The 25,977-nt window shown below is 41.3% G+C and overlaps 1 protein-coding gene across 1 annotated transcript in view; it reads left to right on the top strand.

Annotated features, from left to right (window-relative positions):
- The window catches only part of LOC100701677 (microtubule-associated protein 1B), a 72,746-nt gene extending 49,396 nt beyond the window's left edge, over nt 1–23,350 (top strand). Inside the window, exons 3-5 of the mRNA XM_019361689.2 lie at nt 10,198–10,280; nt 11,539–11,676; nt 13,449–23,350. Of these exons, the coding sequence (XP_019217234.1) occupies nt 10,198–10,280; nt 11,539–11,676; nt 13,449–21,890 (8,663 nt within the window). The 3' untranslated portion in view covers nt 21,891–23,350. The remainder of the gene's footprint in view (nt 1–10,197; nt 10,281–11,538; nt 11,677–13,448) is intronic.
- The last annotated feature ends 2,627 nt before the right edge of the window (nt 23,351–25,977 follow it).

The following is a 25,977-nucleotide window of genomic DNA, read 5'->3' as shown; positions in this document are numbered from 1 at the left end:
TGTTTGAGCAAGACAGTGATCCTAAACATACTGTCAGTGCAGCAAAAGCATACCTGGATAGAAAAACACACAATGGAACAGTATCAGTGGCCTCCCCAGATCCCCGACCTTATTATTAACGAAGCTATGTGCGATCAACTTGACAGAGAACAGAACAGAAGCCAGCCAACATCCAAAGAAGAACTTTGAATGTCTACTCACTTCCTGTGTTTGATTGTATGATAAAGGTGATCCTTCAGAACCAACAGTGACTGTAGTGATTTGCAGTAACAATTTCTAAGCAACCAGGAACAACCAGGTGAAAAATATGCAGTGTTATTGGGCTAAGCATTAAAGTGAAATTCATGATGGATCCTTTTTGATTGTTACTCATTGTTAAACAGTGAGGGTTGTGGGGCAGAACTTTTTTTAGGCTTTGAAACTGGGGCATGCCAGAAAAAAAGTTTGAGAAACATTGAGCTAAGGGAACAAGGGGATCAAAACCATGCCGCCCCCCCCCGACCACATAACAGAGCCACCATATCCCCTCACTGTAGGGTTAAAGTGCTGTTTTTGAATTTATTTATTTATTTTAATTTGTTACATAAAGTATATATCCCAGATTTTCACACACCTTTCTGATGGCTGCTCCGAAATGTATGGTACCTTAGTCACCTCCAGTCATGCTGGGTAAAAACATTTGATCTGATGTTAAATATCCTGTAAAATAACTCCAGCAGTGACTCTCTCATGATGTAATGGCTTTCTTTTTAAATTAACATTATTATATTTCTTAATAACTGAGGCTACTTCTTAGAAATGAAGTTGTTAATTTATTTATTTAATTGGTAAAATGCATCATATTGATTGAAAGAATGTGCCTGGTCGAGGTCAAAAATTTGCATAGGTGGTACAGAAGCAAGGTTTGTAGGTACGCTCTCAAACTCAGTGGTTTTATATTCAGAAATATCTCCCTGTAGATATTTTGTGATTATTTGTTAAATATAAAAAAGTAGCGATCCTTGTTCCTGAATCACTTTCAACTCTTTTCCTCATGAATGCTTCAAAGCCTCTGATCCAATGCTATGGTCAATTTTTCAAGTTTGTTTTCCACTATAAATAAAACCCAATATTCTAAGCTCTATTAGACCGATCTCCCTAGAAGGATTTTTTTTAAGCTGTTGTCTTTAAATTCCTTGAACCCCCCCCTCACGCCAGCCCGCTGCTGTAAATGTGGAACATGCTATATGGAGCAGTGCAGTGGCTGGGCCTCGGTCGATCAGTGCTCCGTTTTAGTCGCCTTTAAACAGAGCGTTCTCATTTTGGGAGTTCAGACGCGGATATTTATATCAAGCAGGTCAGCTGAGAAGAGAGAGTCGAGAGCTGAAACACTGAGTCCTGTCTAACAAATGACCTTCCTTCTTCTGGGCCTGACGAGCAGAGTCGTGCAAAGACTGAGGGGAAGTGAAGAGTTCACATCTCCCAAGATCCCCAAGTCAACCGATGGAAGCAGGACAGATGACACCCAGCATGTAACCTGCTGCCAGAGTTATTTTTGTCAAGAAGATGGACCACTGCAGACATGTGTGCTGTTAGCACGAATGTCCCTGATGGATTACCGAGTACTTCTTTGAACTGATGAAATGTATTTGTAACAGTTTTGAAGTTCAGGGTGAAACAAGGAACAAACATGGAGAAAGTCGGTAAAGACAGAAGTTTACCAGATTTGCACCTTGCAGTGAGCGCTCTAAGCAAAACTCAATGGGTTGTTTATTTAGAGACACTGTTGTCACACATTGTCAAAAAATATGAAGCTGCTGAATTAATGTGCTCCTATTTGAATATTAACCACTGTACCCAGATGCTGGTACAGTGGTTTTCATAACAAAGGAAACTTTATTTGCGAATACTTTGGCCTTGCGAGGTGTTTGCTGTTTAAAAGAACCAAAATAATTTTTTTTAAAAACTCAGAGCAGAGCTTCAATTAGTTAATCAAACTCTATTTGTCTAAAATCTTTCTTGCAGGTTAGTGCAGTTAACGGTGACAAGCAGATAATCAGATGGAGCGAAATGTAATGAAACAAAACAAATAATGTGCAGCAGATAACAATCAAAGATGAAACATCAAATAAAGCAGCTTAGTGTGTCAAATACATTTAATTAGATAATAATAGTGTTAAATTATAGAAACAAAATAAGTTAAAAGATAATGCTAATATATTTAAAAAAACACTGAAACATCAACAAATACAATAAAATGCACAATCTTGTGCATTATTGGCTATACTTCTAATATATCTTTTTAAAGAATAGGCCAGTTTTAGCAATTTGTTTTAAAATGCTTTATGTAAAATAAAAACATCATCGGTCAGTCTGTCTGTGTTTGACAGTCTGTGGTAGACAGATGATTAAGTAGAACGCCCATCTATACCAAGGAGAAAGGTTTTCCTTGAATATTTCCTTCAATATCTGCTCATTTTCATCTCCATAGTTTTATGCTCAGACTGAGTAGCTTTGCATGACTCACTGTTCATAATAATCCTTAATTTTAACCCTGGAGCAGTCCCTCAATTCATCCACTGTGTTAGGCGGGGCTTCTGCATGCCAGAGGTGACAACATGTATCCACTCTCACTATCATTATATAAAACCAACTGAGAGTTTAGAGCAGCCTGAAGCCTGAACCTTTTAGTTAATGGGCATTACTTGATATCATTGTTATTAGTATTATTATTATTATTATTATTACATTTGGCCACCGTTGTTACACTATATATGATAAAATAATAATTGCTCTTGTTTAAAAAAAATAACTGTGCTTTGCAGTTTCAACACTCACCAAGCGACTGCTAACAAATAGGAAGATTTAGCTTTGGCTGCAGTCTTTGTTGTGGACTTAGTTAAATGTGTGACAATGATATTCTAATGCACTGCTTTGATGTTAAAATCGCAGACATATCACAAAGCCTGAGAGCTGATTTGATAAGAGTATGTCATTAGTACTTAAGACAAATTCAGCTGAGACGGAAAGCCGGGACCTTCTAAAAGCAGTAAAGCCTCTGCAGTGATATGAATTATTTAAAAAAAAAAAAAAAAGTGAAAATCAGCTAGTCTGAACAGCGCGAGTCTTCATTTCACTGTCTTCACTTGGACGTCACTTTATGTGATAGGATGATGCCTCCTCGCTGGCTGGGATGCCAGTAAAAGAAAGCCACAGGGATGAATAGATGAGGGCAACTTGGCTGAACATTGCTGTCTTCAATAGGGCTCTTTAAACAAACACATTTAAGCTGTGGAGCAGACGCTGGCCTGCCTGAGGAGCCTTTAGCTTCGCACTGTTTGGTTCTCGGTGGGCTGAGACCCACAAGGCTGACTCACATCACCGGGCTGTAATTTCCAGTAAAGGTCTCATTATTTATTACAATTGGAATTTATCACAGGGCACTGGGTTAAAAGGCTGATATGAACAATGGATGTTTGTCATTAACCATTTTTGTTTTACCTTTAGTTTCTTTAAATACATGGAAATACTTGAAAATACTTGAAAGTTGGATATTTTAATTTATATATGTGTTTGTGTGTGTTAATTGTAAGTGTGTTCATTTAAACCACTGAAAAATCCACCGGCATTTGGCAGCTTTCTTTATACCGATCACATTTATTAGATAAGTGAGAAACTTTGGCAGGACTTGCACATGACTTGGTCATTTGTCACTGTCCTGCAGATTCGTAGTCCACGTGGCCGATCAGTGTAACACTTTTGTCTATTTGACAACAACCGTTTCTATAAGAAGAGCTCATTAATCAATGGTGGATGTCCTGAACAACCTGGATGAGATGAGAATGGATACAAAATAGATCAAAGGCAGAGTTACCACAGAATGAATTTAAAGAACAGGGAGTGGGTGCTGATTGGCTCAGAGAGCGTGGGCAGAAAGATCGCTGGACAAGAGTAGTGATGCTGAAATTGAGAATGAGGTGATTCTGACAGCGTGGGAAATCAGAAGTGTGGGAGAAAATAGAGCTTCAGGAATAGCCCGAATCACCAGGAGGAATAGAGACAGAATATAAGAGATCACATCTACCCAACTGAACGTAAAAGCTTCATTTTGTTTGTTTTTTTAAACTGCAAAACAGGAGACATGGACAAGGACACAGAGGAGAAACAAAATTAAAATAATCAGTACATGACAGGACAATGAATTAAAAGTTAGGACAGGATAGGAAATAAAAGAGCAAGCTGACATTTTGTGTCGAATGTCGAGGTCTCTGGGTGTGTTTGTGTGCAGGTGAGCCTGCCTGTGTACAAAGAAAAACTGAGGTTAGATGAAGAATACCAACATTGTCCTGAAGGTAAATGGTGTGCCCTGAATGTACAGCAACATGCTAGCTGGTATTTGTGGTTTTAGAGTGAACTACAGGCTGGATAGCTGTGGAAGCTGGGACAGCATTATTCCCAATATTTCTTTTTTTGTGTGTTTATTTTGTTTTTATTTATTACCATTTTTGTACTGGGAAACAAAACAATCATTATTATAACGGTCAGATGGTCAGTTACATCTTATTTGAAGAAGTCCTGCTGATGCATTGATGCATCCCATCTTCTGACAGATATAGATGACACTATGGAAATACATTATGAGTCAAGGACATTTGTCCTTGGCTCATAATGTAGCTTACATCATTATTTTGGAGACAGGAATATAATGATGCTGACCTGGTTGTTTCACTGTGTATGTGAAGAGAATTTTTATAATTCACAGAGAAACAACATGTATTAGGATGCATTGGGTTAAAAAGTAAAAAATAAATAAATAAAGATAACGATAAAACAGTGACTTGGTATAGTACAGTAGTAGTAATACCTTGTCTTTTTAAAGGACAAGAAATTTTCATTACTGATGTTCCAGCTCCTCAGTAGGAGGGATGACTAACTCGGTGCCCTAACCTTCACTTGCCTACAACCATCTAAACTCCTCTGCCTGCTATTCGTTTTACATTTTTTACATTTACCTTGTGCATGTCTGTATGTTAAGTCTAGCGCATTAAGATTACTTTAATGTCTTCATGTCATAGACTCTACAAGGTTGTGGAAACATTCCTCAGAGACTTTGATTCATGTTGACATGATAACATCTGTTGCAGATTTGTTGGTCCTACGTTTATGATCCAAATCTCCCAGCATCACATCCCAAAGGTGCTCTACTGAAGTGATATCTGGTGGCAGTGGAGGCCATTTTAAAGCAGTGATCTCACTGTCATGTTCAAGAAACTAGTTTGAGCTGATCTGAGCTTTGTGACATGACAGAGGCAGTCACTGAAAGATGACTAAGGAAGACAATACTCAGGCAGGCTGTAATCTTAAACAATACTCAGTTGGTACTAAGAGGCCGTGTTCCAGGAAAACATCCCACACATCATTATACCACCTCCAGCATAAACTGTTGACACAAGGAAGGATGGATCTATACTTTCATGTTGTTGATTCTACCATAAAGGAAAAAAAAATCAGACTCATGAGACCTGGCACCAGTTCCAGTCTATTGTCAAGTTTCGGTGAGCCTCTGTGAACTGTAGCCTCGGGTTTTTGTTCTCAGCGGAAAGGAGCGACCTGGTGTCTTCTGCTGCTGTACCCCATCCGCAGGTTTTCCAGTTTATACCAACCAAATCTTATATTTTTTATAGTTAAAACAAAAAATAGCTGCACATTTTCTTATATGAAAAGCTTTAAAAAACATTCATCATCTTAAAAAAATACCTCCAAATAGGAAATGATTATAAATGTTGTTGGAAATTCATTTTCTTTTAATTAAATCCCCATAAAACATAAGAGGGGAGGGGTCTTCGCCTGAATTACAGTAAATATAATAACAAAATGCTAAAAGCTGAGTGTTGGAGGGCCTTTTAACCTATCAGTGCACCACTGTCACCTACACAGAATACACAGAAGTAATTAGTAGTAAAGGTGACGTGGTCTGAGAAATCTCATTCTGCAGTGACAGCGAGCCCTCTGAGAGGCTTGTTGATGTTCTGTGACCCTGGGGAGAAACATCAGCATTTCACACTGACAGAGAGTGTCTTTGTTGTTGTAGTATCTTGTCGTACCAGTCTGCAGTGTCAGCGAAGAATCAGCTTGCGGGCAGCCATCAGCAGCAGCTAATGGAGTCTCTCCTCATCTGCTTCACCTGGAGGTCAAAGGAAAGCACCAAGTGTATGGGCCTCGTTCTTGTGAGAGCAAATTAACAAATTCATCCTGCAGCTGTGTGGTTCCAGCGTGTCTATTGTCCATATCGATGAGGCTGCTCGGTGTTGCGTTTTGCTCTTGCCAGGGATTAAAGTATCAAAGCAAACTTGCAAATCATGGCTCGCCCTCGCAGCTTAGTCATTGCGCTGTGAAACCGGACGCGTCTGTGGGCAGATCTGCTGGAGTGTTAGAACTTCTGACTGCTATCCCAGCAAGGGGTGTCGTTCTTCAGCTAAATCCTTCAGTGACCTCTCGTCACCACTCACCTCATGCAGCTGTCAGTTGATTAGAAATCATTGCTTTCTATTGGTCTTGAATGCTGCAGTGTGTTCCTATGGTAACATCAACAGAGGGAGCCACATCTTCTAATTCGGTTGAATGATGCTGGCTGAATGCTGCCTTATGAAGAATACACTGCAATATGAAAATAAATCCGCTTTATAGGTTCACATGGGTTTCATAATTTAAACTCTTTGCATCCTTAGTTGTGATAAATCAGTCAAGATGCAAGAGGTTCTGGATGAAAAGTAGTTTAATGCACCACTAACAGGAGAGCTTAATGAACAATAACAATTATCTTAAAATGCTAAAACGAATCAAAACATAATGAACGCTAAATGCAAGCAGAAGTCTTGTTTATTTGTATAGCTACTTTAAACCAGCCAGTTTTAAGGGCTCTATGTCAATTTAATATATCAACATGACTAAAAATGGAAATAGATGATAGCTAAAAATCAGCAGCATCTATAAGGTTCTCATCTATATCAGATAGCATGATGTCATCATTTTCCCTAACAACCACCTAGCAATGGGCTAAAATGACTCAGTTTTTGCATTTATCCGCTTCCAAGAACAGGTCAACCAATATTGCAGCATGGGCATGTACTAGTTTATTCAATTGGGCACATAAATTACATGTAAAAAATACCTCAGACATTCCAACATCCACTCAGAGCTGAACTGAAGAATCTTCTCGGGTGAGAGTTGAAACGTCTTCAAGAAACTTAAAGAAGTCCAAACGCTTTTCTTTCCAAGACCACTCAGAGGAGAGATTAAGCTGACGTATACGTGCCAGTGGTCAGCCAATAACATAAACACAGTTATTACTCTCAAATGACATCCATTAAATCAGTGCATGATATCAAAAAAGGGTATTGTGTTTATAAAATGGTGACATCAAAAACCATCAACCATATTCTTGTGTAACTCCTAATGAACCAGAACATTTGAATCAAAAACAAACAATTACATTAGACCGTCTGAAAGTTCATTGTTCGGTTCCTGAAGTAACAACCCACATCTGTAATTTAATGTAAATATTCAGATAGCCTGTCTTCTCCTTGATAACAGTACGGAACATCTAATCAGGGATCGCTTACTATTTTTTTCATTCTGGGAAATGCTTTTGGCTGTTACAGACTTGGCTTACTGCTAATATGGTCATATTAGCATTCAGCCCAATATGCTGTGGTTTTTGGTGTTAAAACTGTGGGAGCTAAATTAGAATATAACTTTTATTAATTCTACTTTGAACCATTGTTATAGCTATTGAAAACGTGATATGCAGCTTTTAGTTCTTATGACGCACCACAAGAAGATCACCTGTGTGAAAGAGTTCATGATCTGAGAATAGATAGAATCACTGTGAGGAGAGAAAATAACTCTTGACATTTCTTTATCTGAAAATGTCACAGATGATGTGTAGAAAAGAGAAAAATGTGGTTGAATACAAAATGATTCAGTTCAGCTCACTCTTTTTTTCAAATTGGTACTAATGTCACTTGGTACAAAAAAAGAATATAAATGGATGAATCAGATCAGCTGAAAACAGATAATATGTCTGTGATTATTGTGTGCGATATAATATTTGAGTGCTTCTTCCTGTGATCACAGATGGTCTAGACTTAATATCACACTGATTGCATTATTGATATCCAAGTGGAATAATTTCAGAGCTTCTCTTTAATGTATTAAATTACTTGTTTCATTCAAACTCCTCTACATCTTAACAGTCCTTTGTTTTTTCTTATTGCTGTTCTTTTTTACAGCACCGTATCTTAAGCTGGCAGTGATTTACATTATAGTCTTTTCATGGAAAACACGTGACAGATTGTAGAAAGAAGGCAAAGTACTGCAAACTCGGGGGATGCACTGAAGATCCTGGCGGATGGTGGAGTCACTGAGATCCTCCTATTAATAGAGCTCTCAGATATCTAATTTGCACTGAAACAAAGGGGAATTAAAAGCTTAACATCACCTCTAAAAAGAGTAATGTACATAATATAACAAATATGACAGAGTTCCCATTTTTATGCTCATTTAGTAAGTAAGTGTTTTTTTATTTTAAATGTTAATGTTTAAAATGCAATTTTTTTTACATACTGTACGTTTAGCTCCTGTCTCAACCTTTCTAAAAGCCCTGCCCTGGATTGGTCACCTAGTACTACATAAACAATGCATTGGTTACCAATCATGTGAGTAGAGCTGTCAGTTGCTAACAAAATGCCAGACCTCAGCCTAACACATTAGACGCGAACGCAGGGAAGCTGATGGACCACTGTCCCGGTGTCATTCATTCCCATTCACTCACAGACTTTTGATGAAATGATCTGCACGAATATAAAACAGGGAAAAATATTTTGCTCATCATCCATGTAAAGATTTTGTAACTCATACTATAGTCACGTTGACTGTGATCAACCTCAGTGCAACGGAGATCTCAGCATCTCTATAGACTCCCTGTGCAGCTACAGGAATTTTGCCATATGTAACATTTGCACATTAACTGAAATATAAACTCTGGGCTGAGCTCTCTAAAATGGGACAGCAGCCTCTGTTGTTGTGGCTGCTGACTAGCTAAACACGACACTGTCCTCAGCCAGAGAAACACATTAGGATGTCAAGTGCCAAAAAACATCACAGCAATAATAAAAGTAATGTTAACAATACTAATAATACCACAGCTAACTTCATAAGTTCAGCAATAATATTCTCAATCTAATGACTCTTTGCTTCCTCTGGCCCTCTTTCGGGTAACAACAATATACATGATTCTTTTCCTCAGGTTCTCATTTTTTAAAAAGACTCTGACATGCTGCTGCTGTTTTAAATCTTTGACTTTAAAGTGTTGATTGTTTCTCTGTTAATAAGTGAGATAAAACCTAACTTTTAATTTGTGGTGTACTTTTGGGGGAGAAACATAATTTAAAAAATTTAAATGCACAAAAAATGTAAGGAAGTGTTTTAAATTTTCCTGCGTTTTGCTTGTTTTATGTCCTCTATGCATAAGTGTGTTAGTGTTTACTTTCAATCCATGTCCAAATACTGTTTCTATTCAGTCAAATAATAGAAAAAAATGATGTCCAATTTACAGACATTGTTCCCAAGTTCTATAATGCACTGTATAAAATGCTGTTAGCCATCCCAGCACATCTTGCATACAGCAAGCTCATGACCCAGCAGTTCCCTTTAATCAAGAACTTTGCAACAGAAAGGGGGAAAACTCCCTTTTAATGGGAATAAACCTCCAACAAAACCAGCCTGAGGGAGGGGAGCCATCTGCCTCACCAGGTTGTGGTGAGGAGAGAGCGAAGGGAGGAAAGACGAGTGCAGACAAACAATGAATAAAATCTTGAGGCTTTAATTTTAAACTTCACCCAACAGACATTTGCGACCTCTTTCTTATTCCAACTTTTGTTCTTGCATTGATGCACAAGTGGGTTGCCTGTCTCTATAAAGGGACTGCCCCACATATAGTGGAGAATGCAGTATAGTAAATCTCTCTGACTCAAAGAGGTTTTCCAGATCAGGTCTGGATGCAATCCAAACAGGATGTCTTCAGGCCAGATGGCTGAATGTCTGCCAGCAGTTTTGATCAAGTCGTTTACCTCATTCGACCTTTCCGGCCTCCATAACCTTTCTTCAGATTTGTTACATTAAAAAAATATTTAAAAGGTTTTCCATCTTGTCTTTCAGGACAAAGGACTCTCCACCACAGGAGTGATGTCTTAGAGACCGTAGTGCTCGTCAACCCTTCAGAAGACGCTGTTTTATCAGAGGTAAGATCAGCATGTTCTGAATAACTGTTCTGTTTATGTTTATTGATGTGAGAAAAGGAAATGCTTACAGTGAGTTCATCTGTGTTCAGCGGCCCTATTTTAACTAACTAAATTTGAGTCAACACATTTTGGCCTTCTGCCTTTATGGAAAACTTCTTTGAGGATAATGACATTCATGAACTTTTTAACTATTGCCATGTAGACTTCTGGTTTTAGCAGTTACTATTCCTTCCATAGTTTATCAGAACCATAGGTGATGTAAAATATGGATGTACCCACTGCGATTTCACCGACTGGTTTGGCTGCCCCATGCTTTTGGAGGCAGAAGTTACTATATATGGACGAAAAGATGAAGCCCTAAGCTACCAGCCAGTGCAAGCAAACTTAGTTAGCAGTCGGCATCTATGAAGCCACATTATTTGTCTGATAATTGCATTTAAAAGGCTCCAAAAATGCACAAAACAGTAGAGTTCCAGTTCAGCGACACCATTTAGCAGAGATGACGCTTAGCAGACTCACAATCAGCTACAGTTGCATTTGTGCATGTTCTATTGACATGTGTCACTGTGACCACTCCCCTAACTCCGCTTAAAGAAAATTTCAACCTTGCCAGCTTTTTATTGCAGTAAAGTTGGGTATTTTAACATGGACGTCTTTGGGGATTAGCTATGTTCTGGAACCCGCGTCACATTTTGTTTTTAGCTCCAGAGGTTCCTGCTCAGCTTCTTAAAAGACCTTTTTAAAGTGGCAGACCTTTCCACAGATGTTAAGCCACATTACATGTTTACCTAAATGTAGTGTGGAATTGGCGAGGTTACGACTGCTTTAGATTTGCCAATTGGTAGAATAAGTACAAAAGTTCTGGGGCAAAGCTAATGCATAGTGGTTAGGCCACAAATACACTCAATTCAAATTCTTTATTGCATGTCATTTTCCTCACAGATACTTTCATCTCTTTATCTCTTTATTGCACACAAATTTGAGTTGTTTCTATGACATTTTGATAGACACAAAATAAAGGTCTGATTTCAGTTGCTTAAATTAAGTATTCAGCATTATCTCTTTGTCCCTTTTGAAAGGAAAGAAGGGTGAAAAAAAATCAGGCCATTAATGCTTAATCTTGTTAACCTTGACACAGTTTAAGTGAATCTTTATTTATCACTAATGCAGGTATTTCTCTTTCTATCTCAGCTGTGTTGGCTCCCCTTTAACTGTCCTCTGTCCCTCTCTGTCCTTTCTTCGTCTATGCGTGTCCCAGATCCAGTCTTTAGTCACAGACTCAGCAGGACACAAGCTTCTGGTCTTGAGTGGGCAGAGCTCAGATCACGGTACCCTCCTCCTTCAAACTGGTGTTTTTACCTCCCAGACCTTTTCACGTGTCTTTGCTGATCCTGGGGTAAGCCATCTACTGTTCTTTGGTAATAATGAAACAATTAGCAACATCCAGATTTTGCATTCACAGTTACGTGTGTGGTTAAAAACTGTTTACTTTCAAAGGACAAATGCAAATTTTTATCATTTGTAAAATGACTACAAAGACAAACAAAGTACAGAAATATGTGCTGTATATTTCACAAAGGATGAGGGGAATTGAATGTATTCCTGTCCCAGCATTCTAAATGTTCAGTTTTAAAAAAAGATCACAAACTCCCAAAATTAAATTAAACAAATAAATATGTTTATTAAGTGAGATAGCACGAGTGTGTTCACAGAGGAGTTCAGGCAGGCTCTGGGTAGTAGGGAAGAGTTACCAGATGACTGGGAAAACACAGCTGTAGGGGTGAAGAAGAAGCTGTTTAATGTGTATGATCTTCTGGACAAAGGAAAAAGACTTGGTGGTGAAATGAAGAATTACATGAAAGTAGTTAAAGGAAGAGATTAGGAAAAAACAAAACAAAGTCAGATAGTTAGGGAGATAAAGAAAGCAGAGGAAAGTAATGCGAGGCTGGTTATAAGGTGGCAAAAGGAAAGGCTTGTCATGAGTTGTATGTCAGGCTGTACACTAAGGACGAGGAAAAGCACTTGGAAAGGATGTGCAGCAGGTTAGGGTGATAGAGACAGAAGGACTAGACATCTAGAGAAAACAGACGATAGTGTGCCAAGAGAAGAACTGTGGTACTGGGTGGGTGGAAATGTGTTTAAGGGTTGATTTGTGACAGAAGAGAGAGATGGTAGTGATGGTAGTGGGACCTACCCTGGGTAGGACCAGGATGAACAAGATTAGAAATGAGTGCATCAGAGGGACGTGACGATTGAGCGGTTTGGAGACAAAGTTAGAGACGCAAGGCTGAGGTAGTTTGGACATGTGCAGACAAAGGATGTTGAAGATTAAGTTTACAGGTAGAAGGAAAAGAGGAAGACCTTAGAAGAGCTTCATGGATGTACTGAAGGAGGACATGCAGTGTGACAGGACACTCGTAAAGGGAACAGCTGAAAGAAGAGGAAGAAGAAATAAGTTAATTGATTATTAAATAAAATGCACCAGAAATAAATAAAGTCATCTGTTAATTTATATTGACAAAATCTGACTAATTTGTTTATTTACCTTTTTATTATCTTAAGTTCATGTTAATTATAAAGAATGCATTTTATAATGTATTTGTTTGCTAATTATTTAACCTTTACTTTCTTTCCTTAAATGTTTATTTATTTCTTTTTACAGGCTTTGCATTTCTGCTTTATGTATTATGGAAATGAGGGCTTGTCAAAGTGTGCCATGGTGTCACCTTTGTTGATCAATGCCAGGCTCACAGCAGAAATGACTTCCTTTAGTCGGGAGATTGCTGAAGAGCTGAGGCGCTTAGCTAATCTAGCTGAAAATAGTGCTGTCAGTCAGGACTATTTACTTTTTCGTGTAGATGCTCTCACTTACCGTCTGTTTCAATTAGCAACATACATGGACACACGGCTGAACCTTCTGTTCTAAATAATTTTGAGCAAGTCATTGTCTAAACATCTCACTACAACACAAAAATAATACAAAATCAAATTAAAAATTGAAATCCCCAATTGCCTAGTTTTATTTTCTGTATTATTTATTTATTTAGGCAGTTTTGGTGGTTCGTTTGGTTGAAATATCTTTTTTTTTTAAATTTCTTCCCTTGACATAAGAGTTTGTGTTGTTTCTATGCATATCATCACTGACTCATACATGTGCCTTTCTTGCAGGTCAGTGAATTGCTGGGCACATCAGCCCCCAAGCAGCAGGCTACACTTACTGTGTCCTGCCGCGGGGAGGTGGGCTGGAGCTCCCTGGGACAGCAGCAGACCCTGCGGGAGTTCTTTGAATACAAACTAAACCCTGAACCTGTTCTGCCCAAGATGGAGGGCGTCACAGAGTTCACAGAGTACGTCTCTGAAACCGTCGATGTCCCTTCACCTTTTGACCTCTTGGAGCCGCCCACTTCTGGAGGCTTCCTGAAACTGTCCAAGCCATGCTGCTACATCTTTCCGGGCGGAAGAGGAGACTCTGCTCTCTTTGCCGTGAATGGCTTCAACATCTTAGTGGACGGAGGCTCCGATCGAAAGTCCTGCTTCTGGAAGCTGGTCCGCCACTTGGACCGCATCGACTCAATTCTCCTCACACACATTGGCGCTGACAATCTCCCGGGCATCAATGGGCTTCTTCAGAGGAAGATAGCAGAACAGGAGGAGGAGCAGTCACAAGGCTCCACCAACTATAGTGACTGGATGAAGAACCTGATTTCTCCTGAGCTAGGTGTTGTTTTCTTCAACGTGCCAGAGAAGCTTCGCATGCCAGAATCTAATCTTAAAGTGAAACGCAGCATTGAAGAGGCCTCGCTTACTTTGCAGTACCTTAACAAACTCGGTATCAAGCCGGAGCCTCTCTTTCGAGTTGTCAGCAACACTATCGAGCCCATTACACTTTTCCACAAGATGGGAGTGGGCCGGTTAGACATGTACATTCTCAACCCCGTCAAAGACAGTAAAGAGATGCAATTTTTAATGCAGAAGTGGGCTGGCAACAGCAAGGCCAAAACTGGCATTGTGCTGCCCAACGGGAAAGAAGGAGAAATATCTGTCCCCTACCTGACATCAGTCACAGCCTTAGTTGTCTGGCTTCCTGCCAGCCCTACAGAAAAGATTGTCAGGGTGCTGTTCCCCGGGAATGCGCCACAAAACAAGATCCTAGAGGGCCTAGAAAAATTAAAGCACCTTGACTTCTTGCGCTATCCTGTAGCCACACAAAAGGACATTGCCTCAGGAGCTCCTCCCTCTGTTATAAAACAAACCAAGTTAAAACAAAGAACGGATAGCAAAGAGAGTCTCAAATCCTCTCCTAAGACCACTGCAAAGGCCCCAAAGAAAGAAGTCGAGGGGCAGGATGATGTGTCAGCCACCACGGAGGCAAAGAGTGACTCTGTGAAAGAAAACATATCAGAGAAAAAAGAGGAGAAAAAGCCCACTAAGACTCTAAAATCTAAAACTGAAGTGCCAGAGAAGAAAAAAATCATGAAAGAAAAATCACTGAAAAAACATTCCAAGGAACGAGTGTCAAAAATGGATGAGAAAAAGGACAAGGAAAAGAAGGAGATCAAGAAAGTGAAGAAGGATGACTCTGCCAAAAAAGATGACAAGAAGGATGCAAAGTTCAAGGATGACAAGAAGAAGGACACATCCAAACCTGAGCTGAGAAAAATGACTAAGCCTGACCTGAAACCACTTACACCAGAGGTAAGGAAGACATTACATAAAGCTAAAGTGTCAAGTAAAGCCAAAACTGGCAAAAGCAAAACAGTGAAGGCTGAACCCGCTGAACCCAAAGCAGAGGAGGCCAAACCTGAAGTTATACAGCCTGAACCGATAGAAAATGGAGCTGTTGAGGGAACATCTGTTCCCTCCACACCTGAAGACCTTACCAAGGAGTTTGAAGAACTTAAAAAGACTGAAGTTAAAACTGTTTCAGCAGAGCTGGTGGACAGCAATAAGGTCTCTTCTGAGCCACAAGCAGAAACAGAAGAGAAAAGAAAAGAACACGAAGAAGTGTCTGAAATCCCACCTGGAACAAAGTCCCCTGAAAAGGAAGCACCAGCCGCAGAAGTCAAAGCTGAAGCTAAAGACGAAGACAAGGAAGTGACTCAGGAGAGAGAACTAGAAGACGCTCAAAAGTTTGAAGATGAGGGAGCACAAACTCAGGATGAGGATGAGGAAGAAGAGGAAGAGCCCCCAGCTGCTGTAAAGAAAATACAGGAGGAGGTGGAAGAAGACATGGGAATAGGTGAGGAGGAAGATGAGTCAAAATGGAAGGAGGCAAAAGATGAAGCGTTTGATAGAAAACACGAGACAGAGGAAATGGAGAAATCAGAAACTCTCTTAGCCAAGGTTGAAACTAAAGAGGAACAACAGATGATTCCATCCAGGGATGAGAAAGAGGAAGAGGAGGAGGCAGTGGAGAAGGCTGAACTGGAGGAGGTGGAAGATTTAGATGTAATAGCTGATGAAGAGATCAAACCTGAACATATGGTTGAAAGCAAAACCACAGAAATTCTGACTGAGGTCAAAGTGGAAGAAGAAGAAGAAGATGAGGAGGAGGAAGGCTACCTATCACATGTTGGAGGGGCTACTGCTCCTATAACCTCAGTAGCTCAAGGTGCTGCTGCAGCTGAACCCATGTCCTACATCCAAGATGAAACTATTCCTGGTTACTCTGAAACAGAACAGACTATCTCTGATGAGGAGATTCACGAGGAGGCAGAGGAGAGAATACCACACCTTCAGTATGATGTCGGTGCCTACGACATCTCTGTTCCAGATCAGACGGGTTCATTTGTGAACATCCACGGCATGAGGGAGATGCAAGCTGCAGCCATGACAGAGAAAGGTTTTATTCCAGGTGTGCAAGAGCAAGTATCGGTGTTCACCAACATCATCACTGCTCCTCTGGCAGAAGAAGAGCATGTATCTTCTGCAACGTCCATAACAGAGTACGACAAAATATCCTCCTTTCCTACATCTATCGCTGAAGATCAGTCGGTGGCATCCGTTGCAGCACCTCAATCTGAAGAGCCGCCTAAAACTCCAGTTCCCCTGTCCACTCCGCCTGACTCTACTCAAGGCAAAGAGCAGCCACTTTCTGCAGGAACTCTTTCACCGCCTTCTTTGGAAGAAGACAAACAGTCCAAGTCTCCATCTGATGATCTACAACTTCCTGTTGCAGAAGTGCAAATGGCAGCTAAGGTTGTAGATACTCAGGAAGAGGAGGAGGAGCAGGAAGAGGAGGAGGAAGAAGACCAAACTCCTAATGTTGAAATTTCACTTGAAAAACTCCAAGAGGGCTACGCTTCAACCCAGTTGTTGCAGGGTAAAGAGAAAGACATTGAAAAAGTTGCTAGCTTGGGGTCACCTGAAAAGTCTCTACAAGATCTCAAACCTGACCATCTACCAGTTGAAGAGGAAAATATTGACGCAGTTACACCTAAAGACATTTCATCTGTTGTGCCTACTAGACCTTTTGGATCTGACTCAGTGACTTCAGAGAGCGAAGAGCGTTGCTTCAGTCCGGATGATGTCACTGTGAAAATGGCCTCTCCTCCACAGTCTGGACCCTCAAGCGCAGCTCACTCTCCACTTCGTCAGTCACCAGTGGAAGACAAGATGAAGGTCTTCCCTGATTTGGAGCTGCAAAAGCAAGAGGAATTTGGCGATATAGCGACCACAACTGAGGACAAAAAAGGCGCAAAAGATGATGCAAAAACTGAGACACAGAAAGAGGTTGATCAACAGAAAGCAGATCAGCATGAAGTAGAATCTGCAAAATCTTTGGACAAATTATCTGAAAAAGACATGAAAGAGGCTCCAGTGATCAAAGACCAAGAAAAAGACGCTTCATTCCTGCCAAAAGATGAAGGAAAACAGGCAGAAACTTTACCTGTTGTTGCAGAACCTGTAACAGATGTACAACTACCAGTTTTAGGGAGCGATTCACTGGCATCTGATGACAGGTTCACAGAGAAAGAACCTAAAGTGCCTGAAACAGGTAAATTTCCAGACAGGGACAGTCGTTTCCTGGACGACGATGATGATAACAAGAAAGATGATGACGATCATGATGATAAACCTGCAGTTAAAACCATTAAGGCAGAACAGGAAATGGAAAATGACGATACTTTACATGCCAAACAAATCAAGGAAGAACAGAAGCAGGAATCTGTCATTCAGGAAGACATTTCAGCCATTAAATCTGTCACAGATGAGAACACACAGAAAGAGGCAGTGATAGATGATACTTCTGATGCTAAACCTGTCAAAGAGGAAGTGGCTAAGGACACATTGACTGTTGATATTAAAGATGAATACAAGGAGCCAGAAAAAGACTACACCCCAGTGGCCAAAGAAGTAGAGGTAGAAACTGGTGCTCCTGAGGACAAACAACTTACAGATGAAGAGAAACAGAAAGACGAAACACAAAAAGATGATTTTGACCTCAAAACCGCAGGTGAGGTTAAGGAGACAGAGGTTAAAAAGGAGGATGTGTCTGATAGCAAGATTTTAATGGAGGAGAAGGAAGAGACAGAAAAGAGTGACACCCTTGATAGTAGCACTTTTAAGATTCAAGAAAAAGAAGTCAAAGAAATCCACCTTTTAGATATCAAGCCTGAGAAGGAAGACATGGGGAAAGAGGCAAAGAAAGAAGATCTCCCTTTCATCGAGAAGAAAAAGGAGACTGAAACATCTGATACTAGTCAAGCCCTCAAAGATAATAAAGTGGAAAAAGAGATGGATAAGATAGATTCTTCTGCTGCCAAGCCCTTTACTGTTGAGCAGAAAGAGGAGAAAAAGGAGATTTTTGACGTCACTGTTCCTAAAGTCAGCAAAGAAGAAGAAAGTATTAGCAAAAAAGATGAATCAGCCATAACTATAAAAGAAGAAAAGGGGCAAGAGATTAGTATGGATATTACACCAAGCCTTACCAAGTCAGAGGAAAAGGATGCAACAGTGTGTAAAGATGACTCTGTGCCTAAACCAGCCACAGAAAAGCTGGAAAAGGAGAAAAAAGAAAGTGAAAAAGAGAGTGATGACACCATATCTCCCAGGGAACTGGCTAAAGATATAACAACAAACAAGGACGACGCTTACATCTTCACACCCACTGTAGAAGAGGAGAAGAAGGAGGACATATGTAAAGATGAGACTCCTCCTGCTATTAAACCTACCTTGGCAGAAGAAAAAGATAAACTTACAAGTATAGATGAAATTTCTGCTGTTAAACCAGCAGTTGGAGAAGAAAAGCAACAAGAGGAAAGTAAAGAAGCTGCCACCATTAAACTTACCGAGATGGAAAAAGAGCACCTGACCGTATCTAAAGTCGATACTGTCTCTGCTACACCAACTGAAGTAGACACAGAGAAAACAGTTCAGACCGTCGAACCAGTTGTAGAAGAAGAAAAGGAACAAGTATTGAGTAAAGACGTAAGTCCTTCTGTCATACCCGCCAAGATGGAGGAAGAGGATGTAATGATGAGCAAAGAGATTCCTCCTGTCAAAACAAGCACAGAGATTGTTATAGCTGGTGCTACACCAACAGCGCAGGACGAAAAAGACAAAGAAAATGGTAAAGATATTTGTGCTGCGGAATCAGCCACAGAAGAAGGAAAAAGGAAGACGACACGTGAGGAGGAAATACTGACTGTCAAACTGTCCAAGGAAGAAGAGACAATCCAGGATCATAGTGTTGCTATCGAACCAATCAAGAAAGAAGAAAAAGATACAGACGCTATTAAAGATGTAATTTCTGATGCAAAACCCTCCATAGTGGAGGAAACCAAAGACACAACTGGTGTCAAGTCCCTCACAGACGAGGTAAAGGAGGCTGAACTTAGAGATGCTCCATCAGATGTAAAACTCATCCAGGAAGAGGCAAAAGAAATACCAAAGGAGGAAACTTGTGATAAAGATATTAAAAAAGAGGATGAACAGATTATTTCTGAAGGGGCACCCATAAAGGAGATAAAGGAAAAAGACACTGATGATGCCAACTTTCAACCCATTGAGGATGACAAAGTTGTGGAAAAAAGTGACATTTCTGAGAAACAAAAAATAAAGCAGGAGCCTAAAGAGCAGGAGAAGGGTGATACTGATGACCACAAAGCTATTTTGGAAGATTTGAAGGATAAAGAAACTGTTAAGGATGATGCAACAAAAGAGAAAGAAGCCGACACCACTGACGAGCAACCCACAGATCCAAAAAAACCAGAACCATCTAAAGTTGAAACCATTAAGGATGAAACAAAAGACACGGTCAAACATCACATTTGTGATGCAGAATCTATCAAACAGGAACCGGAGAAGGAGGTGTACACTCCAACAGTTTCTAAAGAAGAGAAGGAAATGAAAGATGATTTCCCTCTTGAGCCAGAATCTAAGAAAGATGATGAAAAACTAGTAGGTCTTTCACAGACCCAGACCTTGGAAGAGGAGAAGACTAAGAAAGATTATGTTTTTGATACTAGTGATAAACATGGAGTGACCTCTGATAAGCTTCCTGAAGCAGATAAGAAGGATATTTTTGGAGCTGCATCAGTCGAAAAGCAGCCAGACTCTTTGGCAGCAACATCAGTAAAAGATGACATTTGTAAATCTCCCGACCAAATTTTAGAGGATAAAAAAGAAAAAGACATAGAATCAGGGGTCATTGCAGGTGTTGAAGACAAGATGGAAAAAGAAAAAGATGATGCACATGTTGCGGAACTGAGCAAAGAACAGAAAATGGAAAAAGAGCAAGAAAAAGAATACACATACGAGCCTGAAGGCATCACAGAAGAAAAGAAAGAGACAGCAGAGGACAAAAAGATGATTAAAGAAAAGGATTCTGCCAGCGCAAAGACCGATGAGATCTCAGAGAAGGAAAAACAAGATGTCTCTGATGCAGACCACACCAAAGAGGAGAAATGGGAGAAAGAGGAATTACAGGAGAAGGACATGGACAAAACCATTAAACAACCTGCTCTGGTGCTATCTGGAGAGGAAGTATCAGCATCCAAGTCAGAGTACAAACCTGCATTTGTGGTTCAGTCATCTGATGAAGACAGAGAAGATGAAGAGGATGAAGACATTTGTATGGGAGGAGCAGGTTCCAGACCTTTGTCAGTGGAGCCTAGAAAATCTGACCATGACATCTCTTCTGCAGGTTTGCCTTTAACCCAAACGGTACAGACGGGTGACCAAACAAAAACACCTACGTCTCAACAGCCCACAGTGATTATACCTACACTTACAATGCAGGAACCCTCTATGGATGAGGACTTCAAAGAGTTTGGGAAAGAGGAGTCCGTGCTTTTCCTTGAAGCAGACAAAAATATTGCAAAAACAGAAGCTACACCTGCACCACTCGCCAAGCCAGAGCCATCCTTTGATATTCCCACATCAAAGGAGACAACCTCTGCCAGAACAGAACCAGTGTCAGACTCATCTGAGAAAAAGCCAGCACTGTCAGCAGTATCAAGCACAGACAGCCAACCTATGAGCTACACACTTTCAAGTACTGAAAGCCAATCTAGCGTGGAGGAAATGCCACATCAAGAGAAACAGATGCCAGCTGAGGTGAGCTCAGGAATCCAAAGTGCTCCAGAGAAGACAAAACTGGATGAGAAACCAGTAAAAGAATCAGAGAGAGAGATGGAAGGAGAACGAGAGGTGGCCTCTCCGGGATTATCGCAGCCTTGTTCGTATTTTATGCTGGACAAAGATTCTGAAGATGTCAGACGCGCTGCTGGACCAGCAAAGGTGGAAAGTGAAAAACTGAGCACAGAGGAGACTGTCAGTGGAAGACTTGAAGACGAGAAGCACAGCTTTGGCGCCTCTAAGTACGATCCATATGAAAAACCTATTCCAGGAGATCACGATTTGGACTCACGAGAAGGCAGTGAAGTTTCTCTTGGTTTTGACCATGCTTCTGACATCTGCATTGATGATAACAGAAGATCGAGCCAGGCAGAAGCTGGAGGAGCCATGTTCCTTCTGGATGATCAGTACAAAGAAGAACCTCTCTCATTCAGCAGAGTCGACTACAGCCCAGTTTCCCTCACAGAGAGCGAGCGAAGCAGCCACCACAGTCGAAGTGCCTCCCCAAGATATGAAGACCGTGAGAAAGGCCAAGAGGAAGAGAGTGAGAGAGAAGAAAGGGCTGACACACCATATGTTGACAAAAGCTTTTCAGTTTTAGAGGTGCAAGACAACAAAATGTCCCAAGCTGCTGAGGCCTATTCTTTCACTCCAAAAGAAGACAAACCAGAGAAGTCAGAAAAAGAGAAAGATGACATAAAGGAAGGTGCTGCAGCAGCCTTTCAAACACAGGCACCAGTAGAAAGTGATTTAGAGTCCAGCAGTGCTGCTCTTCAGTCAGCAGGCGTAAGACAAGAAATACCCTCTCCCTCATGGAGCCAGACAGATCTTGGTGCACAAGCATCAGGTACTGCTTCACCTTTTGGAGAATTCAGAGAAAAGGAAGCAACAGAAAAAGACAAAGAAAAATCTGAGGAGTCACTCAAAGACAAAACTGACTCCTGTGACCATAAAAAGAGAGGGATCTCCATCTGGTCGGTACTCGCCTGCAGAAAAAAGACATTTTACCTCAGCAGCCATCGGTGTTAGAGAGAGAGGATGCATCAAGTGATTCAAGGAGTCCCTCTTCGGCCACATTTATAGGACATGAAATTGATGATAATGTTTTGGCATCTGATTATAGTGAAGTTAGCAGTTCTGCTACATCTAAATCCTTAAGTTGTGCCGAAGGAAAAGAGAGCCTGATAGACAAAAGATTACTTGTTGAGGGAGAAGATTTTAACGTTGATGATGATGAAGATGAAGATGAGGACGATGAGGAGGAGGAAGAAGAGGAAGAGTCAAGTGACATAGATATGGAAAAAGGTGCGAGAGAACAGTCTGAGAAGGAAATGTGCAGACGTAGCTCTGGTGACAGTGCTGGGTTAGCAGAGGTAGAGGACTCAAATAAAAAGTCACAGGTCCCTGACTCAACTAAAGAGGAGACTGTATGTAAGATGACACCTGATGATGCCTCAGCTTTTAAAGCCATGGATAAAGAGGTCCAGGATGTAAGTAAAAAAGCACCTGAACCAAAACCAATTAAAGAGGAGGACACTGTTAGTGATACAAGCGCATCCAAACCTCCTGAAGCAGCAAGTAAAGACGAAGGCAGAACAACTTCATCAACAGACACATGTGCACAGAAAATAGATGAAACCTCTGTTGCTCCAACGGTTACACCCAAACATACTGAAGAAATAAAATTAGAGGATACTGACAAAAAGCATCTGTCCCCTGAGCCATCCACAAAGAGGAGGTTGTCGTCAGCAGAGGGTGTTTCTTCATCTGATGTACTAGAATCAAAAAAAGGAGTTGAAGATAAAGAGTCTCCATCACCAGAGTCAAGTCTTTCAACAAAGGAAACCTGTCACCCGACATCCACGAGTAGCTTAACTGGCAGCTCTTTGGCAACAGACCAAACTGATTCCATGTCAAAGCCTACGTCCAGTCCATCCTCACCGCTAACAGGTAGCTATGCTGATATTGGACATAGTAGGTATGAGAGTTACTACAGTGAAGAGAATCGAGTAGGATTGAAGGATGACAGGAAAGACACCCTTGTGCTCTCAGATGCCTCCCAGCTATCCCAGCAAAGTGAGGATAAGTATTTCAGCCAAAGAGATGTCCAAGAAGGAAGTCAAGACGTGAGGCATACTTCTGGTATCACAGAAAAACACGAGGACTCTACCTCATCACCTTGCCCTTACACAAGCTTAACATACTCCGCTTCGACGTACTCCTCAACATCGTACAGTTATTCATATTCAGGGTCTACCCATCTGAGCCAAAAGCTGGGAGGCAAAGATGAACCTTATAAATTATCAACCTCTGAAGTATCTTTGACCAAAGAGGAACCATCGACTGCGGCAGCGTCAACAAGTTCCTGCTTTGGAGGGTTTCAAAGAGATGAGTACATGGAGGTGATGACAAAACCTGAAACAAAAGAGTCCTTGCCCAGTCAGTTTGAAGAGAGCAAACCATCATCTCCAGGCTTGTCTACTACTGCCAAGCAGCCAGAAGATCAAAGTGGTTCTGTAAAGCCAGACGCAAAATCTACTACTGACAGCTTTCATATGCTAGAACCTGTGTTAAAAGCATCCACCACAGCACCATTTTTACAAACTACAGGAGACGTTAAGGAGAGTTCATCCACATCAGAAGCACGCTTTGATGTCTCTCCCCTCCAAAGGGCTGACTCTTCTGACAAACAGTCCCAAGAGAAGGAACCTGATACCCTTGAAATGGAGGATGGCACCCTACCGTGTCGTATCGAATGTCAAAAAATCCAAGTAGCTGAGCAAAAACAGACTTTCTCATTAATAACTGAATCACGTGTTGCACAGAGTACAACATTCTCTGAAGAAACAAAGACAGTCGCCATTACCTCTGCAACCGCTGTGTCTAAACCTGATGCAACTGTGGAAACAGCTCAACAGGCAGCATCGGTCACTCCGGTGAGTGACACTGACACTACCAAAACCTCATGTGCCGTAACAGACCTGCCCAAATCAGAAGAGGTGAAAGAGAAACAACCGCAGGTAAAAGAAGAAAAGAGTGCTGGGGATACTGCACCACTGAAGGATGATGCCAAGGTGTCAGAAAAAGAATCAAGTGAAAAAGATGAAAAGGCAGACAAAATGAAAGACACTGAATTCAAACAGGTAATAGATGAAAAGAAACCAGAGGAAAAGAGCATTAAAGACATCACAGAGGAGAAAAAAGTAACTTCTGATCCCAAACTGAGTGAAAAGGTAGAAGATGGGAAACAAAGAGAGGCTGAAATAGTGGAGGAGAAAAGCCTATTGGAGATGCCGTCTGAGAGATTAGAGGTAAGGAGAAAGAGCAGTATATCTGATTGGGAGCTACTACAAAGGCCGGACGACTTTCCAAGTGCCCCCCCCCCAGGTTATGGTGATGATGATGAGGAAGGAATGGAGTGGATGGCGAGTGCCCACAGTACCTCAAAAGACACGTACCACACAGAAACATCCAGCAAAGGAGATGTAAAGACTGATCGCCCTTCGGATTTGAACACTGGAGCAACTTCCTCCTCTGAATCCCCGCCAGGATTCTCCTCCTGTGAATATAAACATCGCAAAGGCGAACTTTCTCCATCCTTCATCAACCCCAGCCCTCACCAGCTCTCCAGTGATGAGGGTGAAGATGATTGTGGCAGTGGCCACTCCCAGGAAGGGGGTGAGGACGATCAAGAGCAGCACTCTGTGAAAAGGAGGTCACACAAGCAGAGGCGCCACCATGCTCAGAGTCACCATGGAGATGCCGGACAGGGACAAGGCCAGCTGCCTGGTGCAATGTCATCTGGTTTGGCTGTGACTTTAGCTGGTGAGGAGACACCACCGACATCAGTGAGCGAGTCATTGCCGTCACAGTCCGACTCTGATGTCCCTCCAGAGACTGAGGAGTGTCCATCAATAACGGCAGAGGGAAATCTGGACTCAGACGAAGATGCTGAGCATCTGCCGGTGGACAAATTATCTGGAGCTGGTGGTGGCCACCATCCTTCATCACCACGGTCATCTCAGAAGACTCACGATCCCCTTCCTGCACCGATGAAGGACCCTCTACCCCACCCACCTCACCCAGATGTGTGCATGGTGGATCCAGAGGCTCTTCTCAATGATCACAGCAGTACAGAGAAAATTCTCAAGAAGGAGCACAAGACCACCAAGGGCCTGAGAAAGGGGAAGCCTAAGTCAGCCTCTCCTGCTCGAAAGGGGGAAGTCAGGAAGAGGTCTTCTACTCCAGTGAAACAGTCTAAGGACTCTGCCTCACCGCGATCAGCCTCCCTCAGGAGGAAGGACACAGAGAGAAGCTCCAGGCTCATCAAAATGTCTGAAACCCATGGTTCAAGGAGCGAGATCCTCAACCCTGGGAAAGGCTTGGTCAATGGCATCAAGAGCAGTTCAGGTGAGGTTAATCATTAACATTCTGTAACACTAAGCTTTTGGAAAACCAAATTTAATCAGGAGAGCTGTTATTATCATTATTGCCCCTAGATATTTGACCTTCACTTTACTGTGTAATGCATATTCAGAAGGAGCACTTTAAGAACTTTGCACACTTACAGCAGGTAAAATAAGCATCGAACAAGTCACCAATTTTCCAAGTAAATATACTTCTAAAGGTTCTATTGACATAAAATTATCACCAGACGTCGGTAACAGCCCATCCAATCCACACATGCACAGTCTTGCTAAAATGTTCTCACTTGTTTCATCTTCATCATCCTGGTAGATGGCAGCAGATTTATACCTAGAATGTCTTGGTCCATTTTCCCATTCATCCTTCCTTCTGTTATATGAAGCAGTACTGTAAGCTGAAAAACAGATTTCACCTCCCACCTCCAAACTTCACTGTTGGTATGGTGTTTTTTGGTGAAATGCAGTGACTTTTGACCTCCAAACGTGGTGTGTATCATGGCATCTAAAGACTTCAGTTTTGGTCTCATCTGGCCTGACTGAATCCTCCCAGTATTTCACAGACTTGTCTAAATGTTGTTCAGCAAACTTGAAATTAACATTAACATTTCTGCAGCAATGGAGTCTTATGTGACTCCATTGCCATGACACAGGCCATGGTGGTTGAATACATTACTTATTGTCTTCTTTGAAAC

The sequence above is a fragment of the Oreochromis niloticus genome, linkage group LG7 (assembly GCF_001858045.2).
Source record: "Oreochromis niloticus isolate F11D_XX linkage group LG7, O_niloticus_UMD_NMBU, whole genome shotgun sequence".
Classification (NCBI taxonomy): Eukaryota; Metazoa; Chordata; class Actinopteri; order Cichliformes; family Cichlidae; genus Oreochromis; species Oreochromis niloticus.
The sequence above is the reverse complement of the archived record's forward strand: the minus strand, read 5'-3'. Positions and strand labels throughout refer to the sequence as shown.